A 17,610-nucleotide genomic window follows, 5' to 3' on the forward strand; every position below is an offset into this window, starting at 1 on the left:
AGTGGACCAAAAAACCCACCAGCAGTTGGTGAGCGGCAACTCAGACCTCAGCGATCCAGGCTCCGGTGTTTCAGGCTCCAGCAATCTGTTTCCAGCTCCAACCAAACATCCAGCAGTGGCCTCCACACAGCTCTTGTGACCACCAGGTGGGAGCCTGGGTCCTGGTGGGGAGATCGGGGGCGAGTGCAGTCTGGGACCTGACAATCTGAGCTGGGTGATTAGGACCAGCCACAGGCAGAGAGAGTAGAAGACTCAGGGCACAATCTTCTGGCGGAGTTGACAGAGCGGCACAGAGAAGGCTCATTTCTGGTTGATCACATGGAACTGATCCAAGTGGGGAGGGTAGCACCAGCTTTGCTCCCTACAGGGTCAGTGTGGTCCCTGGAACTGAAAGCCAGCAACTACAATTCTCTCACCTGGCGCCATCTTGGGTAGCAGGGCAGCAAGTGTGGACCCAAGTGAAGGTCCAGAGTGGGCGTGTTACTAGTTACTTGCACTGAGCTGAGCCCACAGCACCAGCCTTGCAGCCTGTAGGGTCTGTGTGGTCCCTGGAGCTGATGGCAGACAGCCCCCTGGTCTTTGTTGGTACCCTTACAGGTGCTATCTTGGACACTTAAGCAAGTGCTCCAAACACTGATAAAATGCAAGAGGAGTGGTAAACTGTGCATGTGTGAATTCAGCAGCTCTCAGATAACAGTGCTATGGGACCAGACACTGTTACACTGAAGGCAGGACAGCTGAGCTGCCCAAGAACTAAGCTGAGAACAAAATCACCACCATCTTAGAGCACTGCACAGACTCTGCAGAAAAAACAGCCCCGACAAAGGCATGCCACCAACTCCACCCCAAATAACTCCATGAGGTACTCAGACTTATCAGCCAGCAGGGGGAAACATGATTAGTGCTGCTTACAAAATCAGTGCTATGGACAAAGCAATTATTCAGGACAGCTGTGTTTTCCAAATCCAGGCCACTGATTGAACATAAAAAATCAACTTGCAGACCTCTAGGTAATACACCTTAGAGATGATTTCGTCAACCAGATGGGCAACTACTAAACGTAAAAGAAAAGACAAAGACACAATGAATGTCACTGAAGACTCTCCAACACAGGAGCAAAAGCTTCATCCATTCTCTGAGTTAACTGAGGTAGACATTGAGAAAATGGGGGACAAAAAATTCAGAAAACTTGTTATAAAGCTGTTGACCAACAATGAGAAGAACAAACAAGAGTTCAAAGAAGAAATAGCAGCAATATATTAAATTAAGGTTGATATATCAGAAATTAGGAACACAGTAGAGCAAATTAAAAATACAGTACAGAGTCCCAACAACAAAATGAATGAGGCAGAAGAAAGAATTTCAGAATTAGAAGACATTTCCTGTCACCATGAAGAAACAAACAAAAAGCTGGAAGCAGAGCTAGGTCAAGCTAAAAAAATTACCCAAGAATTAAAAGATATGATTAAAAGGTCCAACATAAGCGTTATGGGAGTTCTAGACAGTGCAGAAAGAGAAGTTAGGATTAAAGGTGTATTCAATGAAACAATAAAGGAAAACTTCCCGAATCTGAGCAAAGAATTGGAAAATAATATACAGGAGAACTACAGAACTCCCAACAGAGTTGACCAAAAATGAACTTCACTACGACAAATTGATAATCAAGCTCTCTTTAGTTGAACAAAAAGAAAAAAGTTCTTAACTGTGCATGTGAAAAAAATCAAGTGGCATATAGGGGAATTGCAATCAAACTCACAGCTGACCTCTTAGAGGAAACACTACAGGCCAGAAGAGATTGGAGTGACATATTCCAGATTCTAAAAGAGAAAAATTTTCAGCCCAGGATAACTTACCCTGCAAAGTTCTCCTTTGTCTTTGAAAATGAAATAAAATTTTTCCACAATAAAGAAAAACTTCAAGATTTTTTCTCATCTAAACCTGCCCTACAAATGATACTCAAGGATATTCCCATGAAAGAAAAAGAAATAGCAACCACCAAACACAAAGGTAAATGTGGAGAACATCTCACTAAAAGGCTAACAGAAGACTCAATCATAGAACAACACATCGCCAAAATGACAGGACCAAATTGCCCCTTATCCATAATAACGCTGAAAGTAAATGGCTTAAACTCATCAGTCAAATGCCATAGATTAGAGGACTGGATCAAAAAACAAAACCCAGCTATCTGCTGCTTACAGGAGACACATCTCACCAATAAAGATCAGAGAAAATTGAAAGTGATAGGATGGAAAAAGATATTCCAAGCAAGTGGTAAGGAAAGACGTGCAGGTGAAATCATTCTTATATCAGATGCATAGACTTTGATGTAAAGAGCATCAAAAGAGATAGATACTACCACATAATGCTCAAAGGATGCCTTCAGCAAGGAGACATCAGCATAATAAATGTTTACGTTCCAAATGCCAAAGCATCTAGCTACGTAAAACAAATATTAATGGGCTTGAAGGGAGAAGTAGACTCCAATACGATCATAGTGGGAGACCTTAATACCCCATTAACACAAATGATCAAAAACCAGAAACTCAGCAAAGAAACAACAGAACTCACCCAAATTGTAGAGCAAGTGGACTTAGTTGATATCTATCAAACCTTTCATCTTACAGACAGAGAATACACTTTTTCTTTTCATCAGTACATGGAACTTTCTCTAGAATTGATCATGTTATAGGTCATAAAACAAGCCTCAGCATTTTAAAAGAGTTGAAATCATACCATGCATCTTCTCAGACCATCATGAAGCTAGAAACCAAGAAGTCAAAACACCAAGGAACACTTGCAAACAAATGGAGACTGAGTACTTTGTTACTAAATGAGCAATGGGTTAGAGAGGAAATCAAAGGGGAAATTTAAAAATTGCTTGAAACAAATGAAGGCATCGACACAACATATCAAAACTTATGGGACACAATCAAGGCAGTGTTAAGAGTAAAGTTTATTTCAATCAGTGCCTATGTTGAGAAACTAGAAAAACATCAAGTAAATCAGCTAACCTTACAGTTGAAGAAACTAGAAATACAACAACAAAGCAATCCCAAGATTAGTAGGAAAAAAGAAATCATAAAAATAAGGGAGGAAATAAACCAAATAGGGACCAAGAGAACTATAAATAAGATCAATGAATCAAATAACTGGTTCTTTGAGAAAATCAACAAAATAGACTCCCAACTAGCCCGACTAATCAAAAAAGGATGGAGAAAATATGCATCAATAGTATCAGAGATGAGAAAGGAGATATAACAACAGATACCTCAAAAATAGAAAGAATCATCAGGAACTATTACAAGCAATTATATGCAAACAAATGAGAAAACCTAGAGGAGATGGATAGATTTTTGGAAACATACAACCCACCAAAATTGAATCAAGAAGCAATTAACAATCTAAACAGCCCAATAACATGCACTGAGATTGAATCAATAATAAAGCCCTCCCAACCAAGAAAAGTCCTGGACCAGATGGCTTCGCTGCTGAATTCAACAAAGCATTTCAAAAGGAACCCACTACAATCTTACACAAGCTTTTTCAAACAATAGAGAGAGAGGCAATCTTTCCAAGCTCTTTCTATGAAGCTAATATCACCTTAATGCCAAAGCCAGATAGAGAAACAACAGAAAAATATAACTACAGACCGATATCCTTGATGAACATAGATGCAAAGATCCTCAATAAAATACTAACCAACAAGATCCAACAACACATCAGGCAGATCATTCACCTGGTCCAGGTGGAATTCATCTTGGGCATGCAGGGATGGTTCAACATCTGCAAAACAATAAATGTGATACATCACATCAACAAATTGAAAAATAATAACCATATGATCCTCTCAAAAGATGCAGAGAAGGCATTTGATAAAATCCAACACCACTTCATGTTAAAAATCCTAAACAAGATAGGCATAGAAGGAACATTCTACAACTCAAAGCAATTTACAAAAAACTCAGTGCCAGCATCATAACAGATGGGAAAAGATTGGAAGCCTTCCTGCTGAAATTTGGAACTAGACAGGGATGTCCACTCTCACCGCTATTCTTCAATGTAGTTTTGGAAGTTCTTGCCAGAGCTATTAGGCAAGAAAAAGCAATCAAAGGAATACAAATTGGAAATGAGGGATTGAAATTATTGCTATTTGCAGATGACATGATTCTTTACATAAGAGAACCAAAATACTCAGTCAAGGGACTATTGGAACTCATAAGAGACTTTGGCAGAGTAGCAGGATACAAAATTAATGAACACAAATCGATGACACTAGTGTATGCAAATAATTCCATGGCTGAGAAAGAAACTGTAAGCACAGTCCCCTTTAAAATAGAGGAGAAGAATCTTAAAATACCTAGGAATTAAGCTAACTAAATATGTGAAAGACCTCTATGATGAAAACCATAAATCATATAAAAAGGAAATAGAAGAAGACCTTGAAAAATGGAGAACCGTACCATGTTCTTGGATTGGCAGGATCAACATTATAAAAATGATGATATTACCAAAAGTAATATACAGATTCAATGCGATCCCAATCAAAATCCCAACAACATTCTTTTCAGAAATAGAAAGCATGATACAAAAGTTCATCTGGAATGACAAAAGACCTTGAATAGCTAAAGCAGCTAAAGCTATCCTGAAAAATAGAAATCAAACTGGAGGACTCACAATTCCAGACCTCAAGACATACTACAGAGCAGTGGTTATCAAAACAGTCTGGTACTGGCACAGAAACAGAGAAGAAAATCAGTGGAACAGAATAGAAACACCAGAAGGGAATCCACACATGTATAGTCAGCTAATCTTTGACAAGAAAACTGAAAACAATCCAGGGGAAAAATCTGGTCTATTCAACAAATGCTGTTGGGACAACTGGATAACAGCTTGCAGAATAAAGAAGCAAGACCCACACCTGTTGCATTATACAAAAATCATCTCTAAATGGATCAATGACCTAATTCTGCACCCAGAAACCATCAAACTATTAAAAGAAAACATAGGAAGCACGTTCCAAGATACAGGAACAGGGAAAGACTTCTTAGAAAAGATGCCAAAAGCAAAGGCAATCAAATCCAAAATGAACAAATGGGACTACATCAAACTAAAAAAATTTCTGTATAGCAAAGGAAACAACTAAGAGAAGAAGCAACCAACAGAATGGGAGAAAATTTTTGCATAGTACACAAGTGATAGGGGACTAATATCCAGGATCTACAAAGAGCTTCAGAAACCCAACAACAGCAAAACAACCAACCCTGTAACAAAACGGGCAAAAGAAATGAACAAACATTTCTCAAAAGAACAGGTTCAAATGGCTAACAGACATATGAAAACATGCTCAGGCTCCCTAGCCATAAGAGAGATACAAATGAAAACCACATTGAGGTACCACCTAACTCCAGCGAGACTGGCCTACATTCAGAACTCAACTAACAACACCTGCTGGAGTGGATGTGGGGAGAAAGGCACCCTCCTTCACTGCTGGTGGAAGTGTAGGTTAGTAAACCACTATAGAAATCAGTATGGAGAGTGCTTGGAAAATTGCAAATAAACCTGCCATATGACCCAGCTATCCCACTCCTAGGAATATCTGCATGTGAGAAGGGGATCGGTACATCTATATTTACAGCAGCACACTCTAGAATAGCAAAGACATGGAAACAATCCAGATGTGTGTCCAAAGAAGAGTGGTTAAAGAAACTGTGGTACATCTACTCCATGGAATATTATACAGCTATTAAGAAGAATGAAATTATTCTATTTACAACCAGGTGGTCCCAACTAGAGACCATTATGCTCAGTGAAATGACCCAATCACAAAAGAACAAATATCATATATATTCTCTCTCATGTAAGGAAGCCAAGATGGAAAGTGTAACACCAATAGTCCAATCCGTACTGTTTTTTTTTTGATTGTTTGTTTGCTTTTTTTTTTTTTTTTTTTTTTTTGCTGTATCCCATATGTTTTGATGTTTTTATTTCAGTTTGGTTCCTTCCAAATAATCTCTTTTCTCTATTCAAATTCATCACATGCTCATGAATTATACGATGGCATCATTTTTCCCAAGGAGAAAAAAAAGAACTGGTGCCCATATGGGATCCCACTGCATGAAAGGCAAGGACTTTAACCACTACATTATTGCACTCGGCCCGGATCCTTTGAGTATTATGTGGTGTCCTTCTTCATTACTTATAATATTTTTTACGTCAAAGTCTATATTATCTAATGTAAGAATGGCTACACCAGATGTTTTTCTTTTCCCTTAGCCTGGAATATCATTTTCTACCCTTTCATGTTGTTTCCACATATCTGTGTTGCTGAGATGTGTCTCCTGTAGGCAACAGATGGATGGGTTTTTTGTTGGATCTAGTCTGCTAATCTACGACTTTGATTGGTGAACTTAAGCCATTTACATTCACGGTTGGTATGGAGAGGTTTTATCAGGGTTAATAACAATAGGTAGTAATTTGGTCCTGTCATTTTAGTAATGGGTTGTTCTTTGTTTGATTTAGACTTCTGTGGGCTTTATTGGGATGTTCTCCACATTTACCTTCGGCTTTGTAGGTGCTATTTTTTTTCCTATTGAGAGAACATCTTTAAGTATCATTGGTAGGGCAGGTGTGGAAGAAGCAAATTTTTTGAGTTTTTTGTTTGTTTGTTTTACTGTGAAAGAATTTTCTTTCATTTTCAAAGACAAAGGACAAAGAAAAGCTTTGTTGGAATATGTTACTCCATTCACTTTTAGCCTGCAGAGTTTCCTGTGAGAGGTTAGCAGTGAGCCTGATTGGGGTTCTTCTATATGTTATTTGATTTTTTTTTCACTTGCATATTTAAGGATCTTTTCCCTGTGTTCAACCGATGAGAGCTTGATTATCATGTGTTATGTTGAAGATCACTTTTGGTCAACCCTGTTGAGAGTTCTTTGCCCTTCGTGTATTCTGTTTCCCAATTCTTTCTCCAATTCTTTCTCCAAATTAGGAAAATTTTTCATTTAATATTTCATTGAATAAAACTTTAAACCCAGCTTCTTCTGTGCTTTCTGGAACTCCCATAACTCTAATAGTCTTCCTTTTAATAGTGTCCCTTCATGTACACCAGTGGGAACTGCAGACCAATCAGACTGCCCCCAGCACCAGTTTCTGTACATCCTGGTATGTGCAGCAGATTTGTCTGGTCTGTCCTGCATCCCATTCAGCTTTTGTACACACCAATAGGTGCTACAGCCTAGTGCAGCCCAACTGGTCCCACTATCCAGCCTACATTTATGTCAGCAGGTGCTACTGCCTATCCAGCCAGGTCAACCCTCAGCCCTGCCAATCATGCTCACTAGTGGGAACTGCAGTCCGTCACAGAGGTGCCCACAGTTTCCCCAAACCGCGGATCTTGCACTTTGTAGATGGTTCTGGGGTCTGGCACAACAGGACTTGCTCCCTCTTTCAGCACTTTCCACCTGATGTTGCAGCAAAGCTCAAGCAGCCTGCACTCACTCTGGCTCATGCATGCACCAGTACATATGGCCACTTGCCCAGCCTGGCTCTCTCCCTAAGCCAGCTCACATGCAGGACAACAGGTATCATAACCCTGCCTGGCCTAGTCTACCCTGGAGCCCAATTCTGAAGCTCACCAGCAGGTAGTGGCCCAGCAGGGGAGTCCTCACTGAACCGCCACAGTGGGCTCACCCCAGGTGCTGTGGCACAGTCAGGCTCTACAGCAGGTGTTGTAGGTAGGCCTGGCCCAGGCGGCCCCCTAATTCCAGTTCATGCTGGTGGGTGCTGCAGCTTAGCACAGCACAGCCAGCCCCCATTTCTGGCCCTAATGTGAACTGTCTGGTGTTATGTCCCAATCTGGCCTGTCTTACACCCTGTCCTGGTTCTTACATCTGCCAGTGGGTGTTGTGAACTGGCCCAGACTGGCTCTGCCCCAGACCTAACCCACATATATGCTGGCTATTACTGTAACCTGGCCCGTTCCGAGTAGCTCCCAGTGTTGATTCTTGTGCTCTACCGTGGGGACTGCAAACTGACAGAGTTTGCCTTTGTGATTCCAAAGTAATTTCAAATATAAAATGCTCACCTGCTAGGTTTTGTGCTTTGTCTAATAAGAGAAAGAATCTTTGAGAAAATAAATAGTAACCAAGTATGCAAAGGAAGAGGAACATGGAGAGCAGAGTGATCTGAGGACAATGCAGAAGAACCGACACATACCAATGCCTGGAGGAAAAACCTTGTACAAATGTCAGGAAATAAATAGGTGCGGACCTTTGAGAATCATCATGTGAATGGGAGGTATGTATCTCTCTTCTATCTTTCTCTTCTATCTTCTCCTCTTCTCTGTTTTTATGTGCATTTCAAATACAACATTAAAAAAAACAGGAGGAAATGAAAACATGCATATTTGTGAATGTCTACATTCAGTAAAACTTTCAAGAAAACTGCACAGCTCTATCTTTACCTACTCCAGACCTGCATGCTAGCTTGTCTGGTATTACACCTTTTATCTTTTAAGGTCCATTAGATGTAACAGTTTCTGTTTGTGTAATCAATGTTCATTTATATTTCTCTCTCCTTTACTCCCACTTTAATTTTCATTGCTCTGATATTGCATATTGTCCATCTGAAATAATTTTCTTGTTGTCTAAATATTTCTGCTAAAAGAGTATTTCCTGGTGACCAACTCAGCTTTTTCAATCTCTGACAATGTCTTTATTTTTGCATGTTTTTAAAGCATTATTTTCACTGGATACAGAATTCTAACTTGGCAGTTCTTCCTTTCAGTACCTGGAGGTGTCATTCTATCCTCTTCTGGCTTGCAACACTGCTGTCAGACCAACGATGCTATGTCAAGCCCACCCACTGCTTTTAAAATGCATCCTTTGTCTTTCTTTGTTTTGGAGTTTCGGATAATGAATATACCTGTACATTTCTTTGTAATCTGGTCTGCATGGAGTCTGTTGGGCATGTTTTACTTTTGGTTTGTGTTATATATCAGTTCTGGGGGGGAAATAATCTATGCCATTACTTCTAGAATAGTGCTTCTGCCAAGTTCTTCTCTGGTATTCTAGACAAGTGTGTTTCCATCTGCTTTCCCTCAAGGAAGGAGTCTAATACCTTATTTTTGGAACATTATGGTTTCTCCTTTCCAAATATTTGAAATTTGTAAAATGATTCTTAGATTCTCTCTAAAGATTTGAAAGGACAGTACTTTACAAGTATGTAGAGAGCTAAGATATCTCAATCTTCAGAACAAATGTTGTTGCCAGCCCCAGTTTCCTGATTTATATTGAGAGCATGTCTGCCTATTAGCTGAAGGATTGTTCAGTTGCTAGGTGTGAGAACACTTCATCTTTGCTTCTCTGTCAGTCCAAGTCTTATTAGTGGAAAGCACTTTCTGGAAATTTAAAAGGAACTAAGGCAGGAGTGTCCTTATCTTGCACTGTTCAATAGCTTCTAACACATTATTTGTTCTCTCTCTCCCCTCTTCCGCCTCACCTACCTCCTCCTCTTCTTCCTCTTCCTCCTTAGCAATGGTTGGAACACTCAATATATTCAGTAGATTTAAGTAGAGATCTGATCACTCCATAGACATAAAGCAAACTGGAAGTGTCACCTCCAAGAATTTAACTCAGACTTGGCTTAGTGAATTGCTAAAGACCAGCAATTGTAGGAGCTCTTCTCAGCATGGAGGGAAGAGACCAAGCTGGGAGAACCAGGTAGGTCATTGTGTGTGTTAACTGGCTTTCCCTCCTGTTTTTGTAAGATAGCCTTTTTAGATTGAAAGAGGCTTCTGCTAGAAGCCAAAATTGATAGCACTGCTGCTAACGTCAGGTATTGTAGGTGAAACGACCATTCTGTATGTGAGAGGCTACTGACTGTGGTATTTTAAAACAGAAGGCATTAAGTACCTTTCATGGCAGAAGCTTCTGTGACCAGAAGTGCAGGCAAGAGCCCATTTTTACACCTCTTTGGAAAATGGCTTCGTCTTCCATTCTCTGGTCTCCCATTGCACCTCCAGCCACTCAGCAACTTCCCCACAGGTGATGCCAAGAACACTGAAAAACGGATAGGTGGAGGTCGGGGTGAGTAGGGTGGTGGGTAGGGAGGTGGAATTGAGGAGATGCAAGATTTGAGCTATAATTCCTGCTTTGTCATGAACTAGTTGAGTAATATGATTGTCAATTTTATGAGCCATGATAAAAATATTGTTCTAATCAGCACCAGACTGGGCTCTACCCACTCCTGAGGTCCTGTCTGTGGGTTCATTTGACAGTGTGTTCCACTCGGGTGACCCCAAGACTGGCGCTGACTGAAATAATGGAAAGGCAGCTTGTAGCCACACCAGCATCCAAAAGAGAAAAATATAGTTGTCTTTAGACAGAATGATCATTTTGGGACCTATAGAAAGGATTTAAATTGTGGAGAACAATTATATGTGCTGGAAAATTTACAGATGACTTGAAAAGTGGCTCTGATGGTTGTGAAACACCAAGACTGAAGCTTCCTGTGCACAATTCCTCTGAATTGTGAAAAAGATGATTTCTAAAGGAACTTTAAATGTGTATTAACAATGTACTGTTATATAGAGATATTTAATTATTTCTCCTGCATCCCTAGAAATTTATATCTACACATTAACATTGTCAGAGGCATATCATAAGATCGTTTTTTTGTTTTGCTTCCAACTGGAAAAACTGGACATCACTTTTTATATGAACATATGCTGTTGATGGTGGACAAAGGTTCCTGTTACAACACATCTAACTCAGTTTGGAGAACTTAATTTTTATGTTAGAATAATCTTTGTTTTCATATACAGGACTTCCATTTTAAAATATTTTTAATTGTTAATTTTAATTTTTAATTTTAACTAGAAATTATTTTTAAATGTATGATTAGATTTTATATTTTCAAATTGTGATATATATATATACTACCTTGGCAGTTGGAGGATTAGAAGACATTATTCACTGCATTTCATGAACACTTTCAATGAACATATTTGTATATAATATATTATATGCACATTCACATGTGCAGGCACTCCTATAATAAACATACTGCTCATCATTTGCATAAGTAAATGTATACCTGTAAATGTATGAAAGCTTATTGACAAACATAGACTCATCTGAATGCCTGGTTGAGTTCATGAGAACAGCACCCATGCTACCAGATTAGCCTTTTTTTTTTTTTTTCTCACAAAGAGCCAGATGTGCCTCTGGCTGCACTGTGCCCTCTGCAGAACAAACACCATCGTCAAGAAAACAATGTAAGTGCTGAGCTTCTGAAGCTAGACAAAAGACATGTATAAATGTCTACATGTCTCAAGGCACAGGGAAGTTAACCCATGCCTTTATGGTCACACTCTGTGCTTAGGTTAACAACAAAGAGTCGTAAACTATCTGATCCTGCTGCTTCATGTGGATGAGCAAAAGTTACCATAAAAAGCTCTAAGCACTGCCTTCTTCCACACATGGTCATGGCTTTAGCAAGTGGTTTGTGGAGTTAATATCTAGTAATAGTTAATATTGTTTAATCCTTTCTTGGCTGTTTATACTAAGCCTGGATCTCTCACATTTTGTATCTATTCAATACTTCCGATTCCACTGTGGAAAGTATACAGTTGTTACTCCAAATACTAATCATTTTCAGTTTGTGGAATTCATGCCCTATCTCTGAGATATGTGTTAACAGTAATCTTAGGTTATTGATTGATAACTTCAATGATAAATGTATTGTTAAATTTATTTCATTTTTTCCCTAGGAATGAAAAAGTTTTGAACTGCATATACCAAAATCCTAATGCAATTTTTAAGCTGATTTGCTTTCCCTGGGCAGGAGGTGGCTCTACTTACTTTGCCAAATGGGGCCAAAAAATTCATAACTCCCTGGAAGGTACGTTCATTTTCATCACCAGCTAAGTAGTTTATAAGGTCAGATGGCTTAGGCCAACACAGTGGCATAGTGGTTTAAGCTGCTTCTGACTCTAACATTCCATACAAATGCATTGGCTCAAGTCCTAGCTGCTTTGCTTTTTCTTCTTTTTCAAGGTTTATTTATTTCTATTGGAAAGGCAGATTTTATGGAGAGAGAGACAGAGAGAAAGATCTTGATCATCAATTCACTAATTCACTCCCCAAATGGTGGTAACAGCTAGAGCTGAGCCCATTTGATTCAAAGCCAGGAGCCAGGAGCTTCTTCTGGATCTCCCACACAGGTGCAGGGTCCGTGGCTTCCCCAGGCCATAAGCAAGGAGCTGGATGGGAAGTGAGGCAGCTGAGACATGTATCTGCACTCATATGGGATCGCGGCACATGCAAGGCAAGAATTTAGCCACTGAGCCATCACTCTGGGCACCTACATGCTCTACTTCTAATCCAGCTTCCTGTTGTTATGCCTGGGAAAGCAGTGGGAGATGGTCCAAGCCCTTGATTCCCTGCCACCGACATGGGATATCTAAATGGATTTCCTGACTCCTAGCTTTAGCTCAAGCCAGCTCTAGTTGTAGACATTTGAGAAGTAAATCAGCAAATCTGACGATTTTTTTTCTCTCTCCCTTTCTTCCCACCTATTGCTCTTTCAAATAAGTCAGTAAATCTTTAAAATCTTAATAAATAAATAAATTTTAAAAATCTGATGACCTAAGCATATAGGAATTTGAAGTATGGTAAAGCTTTCTCTAATTGGTAGACAATCAACAATAAGCAGTTAAGGTTTCACTTCAAGAGATGGTTTATATATTTCTAATGAAATTCTGTTGCCTCTATTTTGTCATTGTTATTAGAATTAGGAGGACTTTTTAGATGGCTTTTTTAACTTTGAATTTATAACTAATGACATTATTGATGCCATTAAGAAATTATGAATTTCATATTTATAATTTCATTATAAAATTATTGATATGGTTGAATTAAATCTATCATCCTGGCAGTATTTTTCAATTTATCTTACTTGTGATTTGTTCTGTTTTTTTTCCTTTTCTGTTATATTATTGGAACACTTAAAAAATATTCTGTATATATCTCCACCATTACTTATTAGTTATAACTGTTTTCCTAGTGCTTGCTGCAATATTGACAATATGCATCTTTAACTTTTCATAATCTATCTTCAAATTCAAAATCTTGAAGACAGCATTGTAGCACAGTGGATTAGGCTACCACTTATTACTTGAACATCCCATGTGGGAATTCCAGTTGGAGCCCCAGTTGTTCAACTTCCAATCCATCTTTCTGCTAACATTCCTGGGAAGGCAGTGAAAGATAGCACAAGTACTTGAGCTCCTGCCATGCCTATGGGAGACCAAGATGGACCTCCTGGCCCATGGCTTCACTTGCAGAGTGAACCAGAACATGGAAGACTGATCTCTTTCTCTCTTCCCTCACCTTTCTCTCTGTCACTCTGCCTTCCAAACAAAATTAAATCTCTAACTTAAATTTTTTTTAAATTTTATTTTTAACATCTTTTTAATTTATTACTATTATTATAATTTAATGATACCGTTTCATAGGCTCCTGGGATTTCCCTTATCCCCTCTCCAATTCCCCCCACTTCCCACCTAGTTCCTCTTTATCATTACTAAACTATAGTTCTTCATACATAGTCATATGTCCATCATTGCGGACATGGACAATGGCAGAGAGTCCAGCATCCTGTTGTCAAGATAGAGTGAACAGTTTCACTGTAAATCCATCTTTGTCTGGAAATAGAGTTGCATACTACACTGCATCCTCACTTCTGGATATGTTAGTCTCCATTTCACAGTTACTATATTTCACAGTTATCCCCTTAAATGAAAAGTCACAGTACAAAATCAACAGTAGGAAGAAAAATAATTTACAATGCCATGAAGTTAAATAACATGTTACTAAATATGACAGGCTCCATTACACAGCTACTATACATTGCCTTAAATGAAAATACACAAAATAAAAATCAACAACAGAAAGAAAAAAGAAATTAACAACACCATGACGTTAAATAGCATGCTACTGGATGGTTAATGTGTTGCTGAAGAAATGAAAAAGGAAATCAAGAACCTTCTTGAATAAAATGATGCTACTGTATGATCTATGAGTCACTGAAGGATTTAATCAGAAGAAAGTGTTTTGAAGAGATGAAACTAACAAAAACAAAAAAAAATCAAAATCCATGAGATAGTTTCCGCTGATTTTTGTTGGTGAAATATGACTCTTGTAGACAAAAAAAAAAAAAAATAGATGGGTTTTGTTTTTTAATCCAGTCTACTAATCTATGATGTTTGATTGAGCTTAAGCCATTTACATTCAGAGTTAAATATACATGGGTGGTACTTTGGTCCTGTCATTTTAGGAATGGACTGTTCATTGATTTAGTCTTCTGTTGTGATTTTGCTGGAATGTTCTTCATATTTGCCTTTGGTTTTGTCAGGTGCTATTCCTCTTCTCTGTCAAGAGAACATCTTGAAGTATCATTTGTAGGGTAGGTTTGGTAAAGGCATATTTTTTTAAACTTTTCTTTATTGTTAAAGAATTTTATTTAATTTTCAAAGACAAAAGAAAGCTTTGCTGGATATGCTATCCTGGGCTGACAATTTTTTTCTTTTAGAATCTGGAATATGTCACTCCATTCTCTTCTTGCCTATAGAGTTTCCTGTGAGAGATCTCCCGTGAGTTTAATTGGCATTCCTTTATATCTCAATTGATTCTTTTCACGTGCACATTTAAGGATCTTTTCCTTAGGTTCGATTGAAGAGAGCTTGATGATCATGTGTCGTAGTGAAGTTTGTTTTTGATTGAGCCTGTTGGGAGTTCTGTGCCCCTCCTGGATCTTGCTTTTTCCAATTTTTTTTCTCTAGATTACTGAAATTTTCCCTTACTATTTCATTAAATATATCTGCAAAACCAGTTTCTCTTTCTGCACCTTCTGGGACTCCCATAACTCTTATATTATGCCTCTTAATTGTGTCTTTCAATTCTTGAATACATTTTTGGCCTGATCCAGTTCTGCTTCCAGCTTTTTGTTTGATTCTCCCTGGTGACAGGAAATATCTTCCAATCCGGAATTCTTTCTTTTGCTTGCTCATTCTATTTTGGAGACTCTCCACTGTACTTTTTTTTTTATAATACTTTTTTTTATAATACTTTTTTTTTATTATGTTGCATTATGTGACACAGTTTCATAGGCTCTGGGATTCCCCGTACCCTCCCCTCATGGTGGATTCCTCCACCTTGTTGTAGTATTACAGATCAAATTAAGTCCAGATTCTTTCTTTGCAAACATATACCAAGCATAGAGTCCAGCATCTTATTGTCCAGATAAATTCAACAGTTTCTTTAATTTGCTCTACTGTGTTTTTAATTTCTGATATATCAGCCTTGATTTGCTTTATTGCTGCTGTTGCTTGTGTAAAATACTTTAAATTCTTTGAACTCTTGTATGTGCTTCTCATTGTTGATCAGAAGCTTTATAATGAGTTTTCTGATTTCTGTGTCCCCCATCTTCCTCAGTTAACTCTGAGGTTGGCATAGGGTTTTGCTCCTTTACAGGGGAGTCTTCAGTCATATTTACTTTGCTTGTGTGTCTTCTTTTGATCTTGGTCATTGTACTTCTAGTTATCAGATTCTTCTCCTTGGGCAAGTTTCTAAGCTGTGTCACCCACAGGTCTCCAGTTTGATTTTACTTATTGCCATTGGTACCCAGCTCTTTGATGGCAGTCAATTATGCCACTCCCTCCAGCAAGTTCCAGGTCTGGGTTCTTATGTTAGATTTCCACAAAGAACTCTGTGGCCCCAAATCCTGGCTCACCAATCTCCACCTCCTGTGATACCGTGCTGAGGTTGCACTGTTGTTTCTGCAATCTTTTTCCCACTTTCAGTTGGAGTGGGCCCCAGGATTAGGGAGACATCAGGTGTCCTGTATAGCTAGGTTGTTGGTGGGGCTGATCTTGCCGGAACCTGTTGACCATTACGTCTGGTGCCACATGGACCTATTTTGACACATATGATGCCACAGTCGGTATTATTTTCCTGTGGGACCAGTGCAATCCAGTTAAGTCAGTGAGTTCTTGCAAGCTCAGCACATGTGCAGTTCACTGTTGTCCCCTGCAGTCCTAAAACTTTTGCCACACTGTACAAATGGCACCTGACCTGACGTACCACTACTAAAGTTCTTGATCTGCTGGCCATCAGGTCTGAGGGCTACCCATACCTGTCTTGGGTAGAACCTGTAAAATGCCACGCTATTTCAGCTCACTGAGTCAGAAATGAGTTCACTCCCACCTCAGCATATGTTCAGTCCTTTCCCTGGCCTTTGCCTCCTTACGCAAAATGGTGCCCAATTCAGCTCTTGGGGCCCGATTGGGCTGTAAAATCCACCCTGTTCTCACACTGCCCGTCTGGGATCTGCTGCTCTGTCTCTGCTCTTGGTCAAATCAAATGGACCAACAGGATGGATGGTTCTTTGTCTGGGTTCACCTCCCAAGCTCCCAGTGAAAGTCCCTTCCCACCTGGTTGCTGGTGGAGTTCCGGCTGTGGTAGAGTTCAGATCGTTAGCTGAATGCTGCTGGAATATCAGTCACTTGAACACCATACCAGTGTTTCTGCTGCTTTCCTGTGTCTGTCAGTCTCCAGGTGCCCCTCTGCTGCTGTTGTGTCCTCTCCTATTTCCTGGAATGTGCCTTCTCTGCTTCGTCCTAAGTGTTTGTGTCCTTACCCTATTCCGCCATCTTGATTCTCCTTAATTTTTTTTTAAAATTCAAAACCTTACAATGTGGATGTGTATTTTCCCTTTGCTATTGCTGTCACACATTTCAATTTTCTAGGACATTTGTATTTTTTTCCCTTTTAGTAGTTACATTTTAATATCTTGTTAAATAAGAAAAACATTTTCTATTTTCTTCCTTCGTGTTGTTTGAGTTTGTGTTTGGAATCATTTCCCTCCAGCCTGAGGAAAGTCTTCTTAGTGCATACGTGTTGTCAGCATGTTCCCTCAAAAGATTATACTTTGTCTCTATTTTGCCTTTGTTTTTCAAACATTTTTATTTCAATTTGGGCATACACCTTGACAGAGAGAGTATGAATCACTCATCCACTGGTTAGCTGCCTACAATGGCCCAGGCTCGACCAGGTCAAAGCCAGGGACCAGATGTCAGCTGGTATCTCCACATGATGGCAGGAATGGGACCACTTGCTGCCTCCAAGGGCATTTGTTAGCCAAAGCATGGGATCATGAGTATCGGCAGGACCATAACCCAGGCCCTCTGATATGGAACGTGAGCATCCCCAGGGGTGGCTTAACCACAACATGAAGAATATGCCTTGTGTCTCCCCCTGAAAATATATATAGATGCCATCTGAATATACAACTCCAGGTTGACCTACTTTTGTCCTTCTACAGATGTCATTCTGTTGTTCTTTGACTTGTTTTTTTATGAGAAGGCATCAATAATTATTGTTAAGTGCAATTGTCCTTTTCCTCTGGCTGATGTTTAGACCATCTTGTCACTATTTTTATAAAGAAAATACAATGTACCCTTGTTTATCACACTTGGGGTTCCTTTTGTTTCTTAGGTCTATAAGCTTACAATTTTTACCAAACTTAAATTTTTTCAGTCATTATGCTTTC

At 39.2% G+C, this 17,610-nt stretch overlaps 1 protein-coding gene across 2 annotated transcripts in view; it reads left to right on the plus strand.

Annotated features, from left to right (window-relative positions):
• Nucleotides 1-8,000: 8,000 nt before the first annotated feature.
• Nucleotides 8,001-17,610, plus strand: part of OLAH (oleoyl-ACP hydrolase) — a 31,527-nt gene continuing 21,917 nt past the window's right edge. The window contains exons 1-3 of one of the 2 annotated variants that reach the window (XM_040968163.1): nucleotides 8,001-8,295; nucleotides 9,532-9,719; nucleotides 11,771-11,901. In XM_040968163.1, the coding sequence (XP_040824097.1) occupies nucleotides 9,688-9,719; nucleotides 11,771-11,901 (163 nt within the window). In that variant the 5' untranslated portion in view covers nucleotides 8,001-8,295; nucleotides 9,532-9,687. Of the gene's footprint in view, nucleotides 8,296-9,531; nucleotides 9,720-9,839; nucleotides 10,044-11,770; nucleotides 11,902-17,610 lie in introns of those variants that run through there. The other variant, XM_040968162.1, reaches the window with a different exon arrangement.

Source organism: Ochotona curzoniae, unplaced genomic scaffold (assembly GCF_017591425.1).
Source record: "Ochotona curzoniae isolate NIBS_2020 unplaced genomic scaffold, NIBS_Ocur_1.0 scaffold_4683, whole genome shotgun sequence".
NCBI lineage: Eukaryota > Metazoa > Chordata > Mammalia > Lagomorpha > Ochotonidae > Ochotona > Ochotona curzoniae.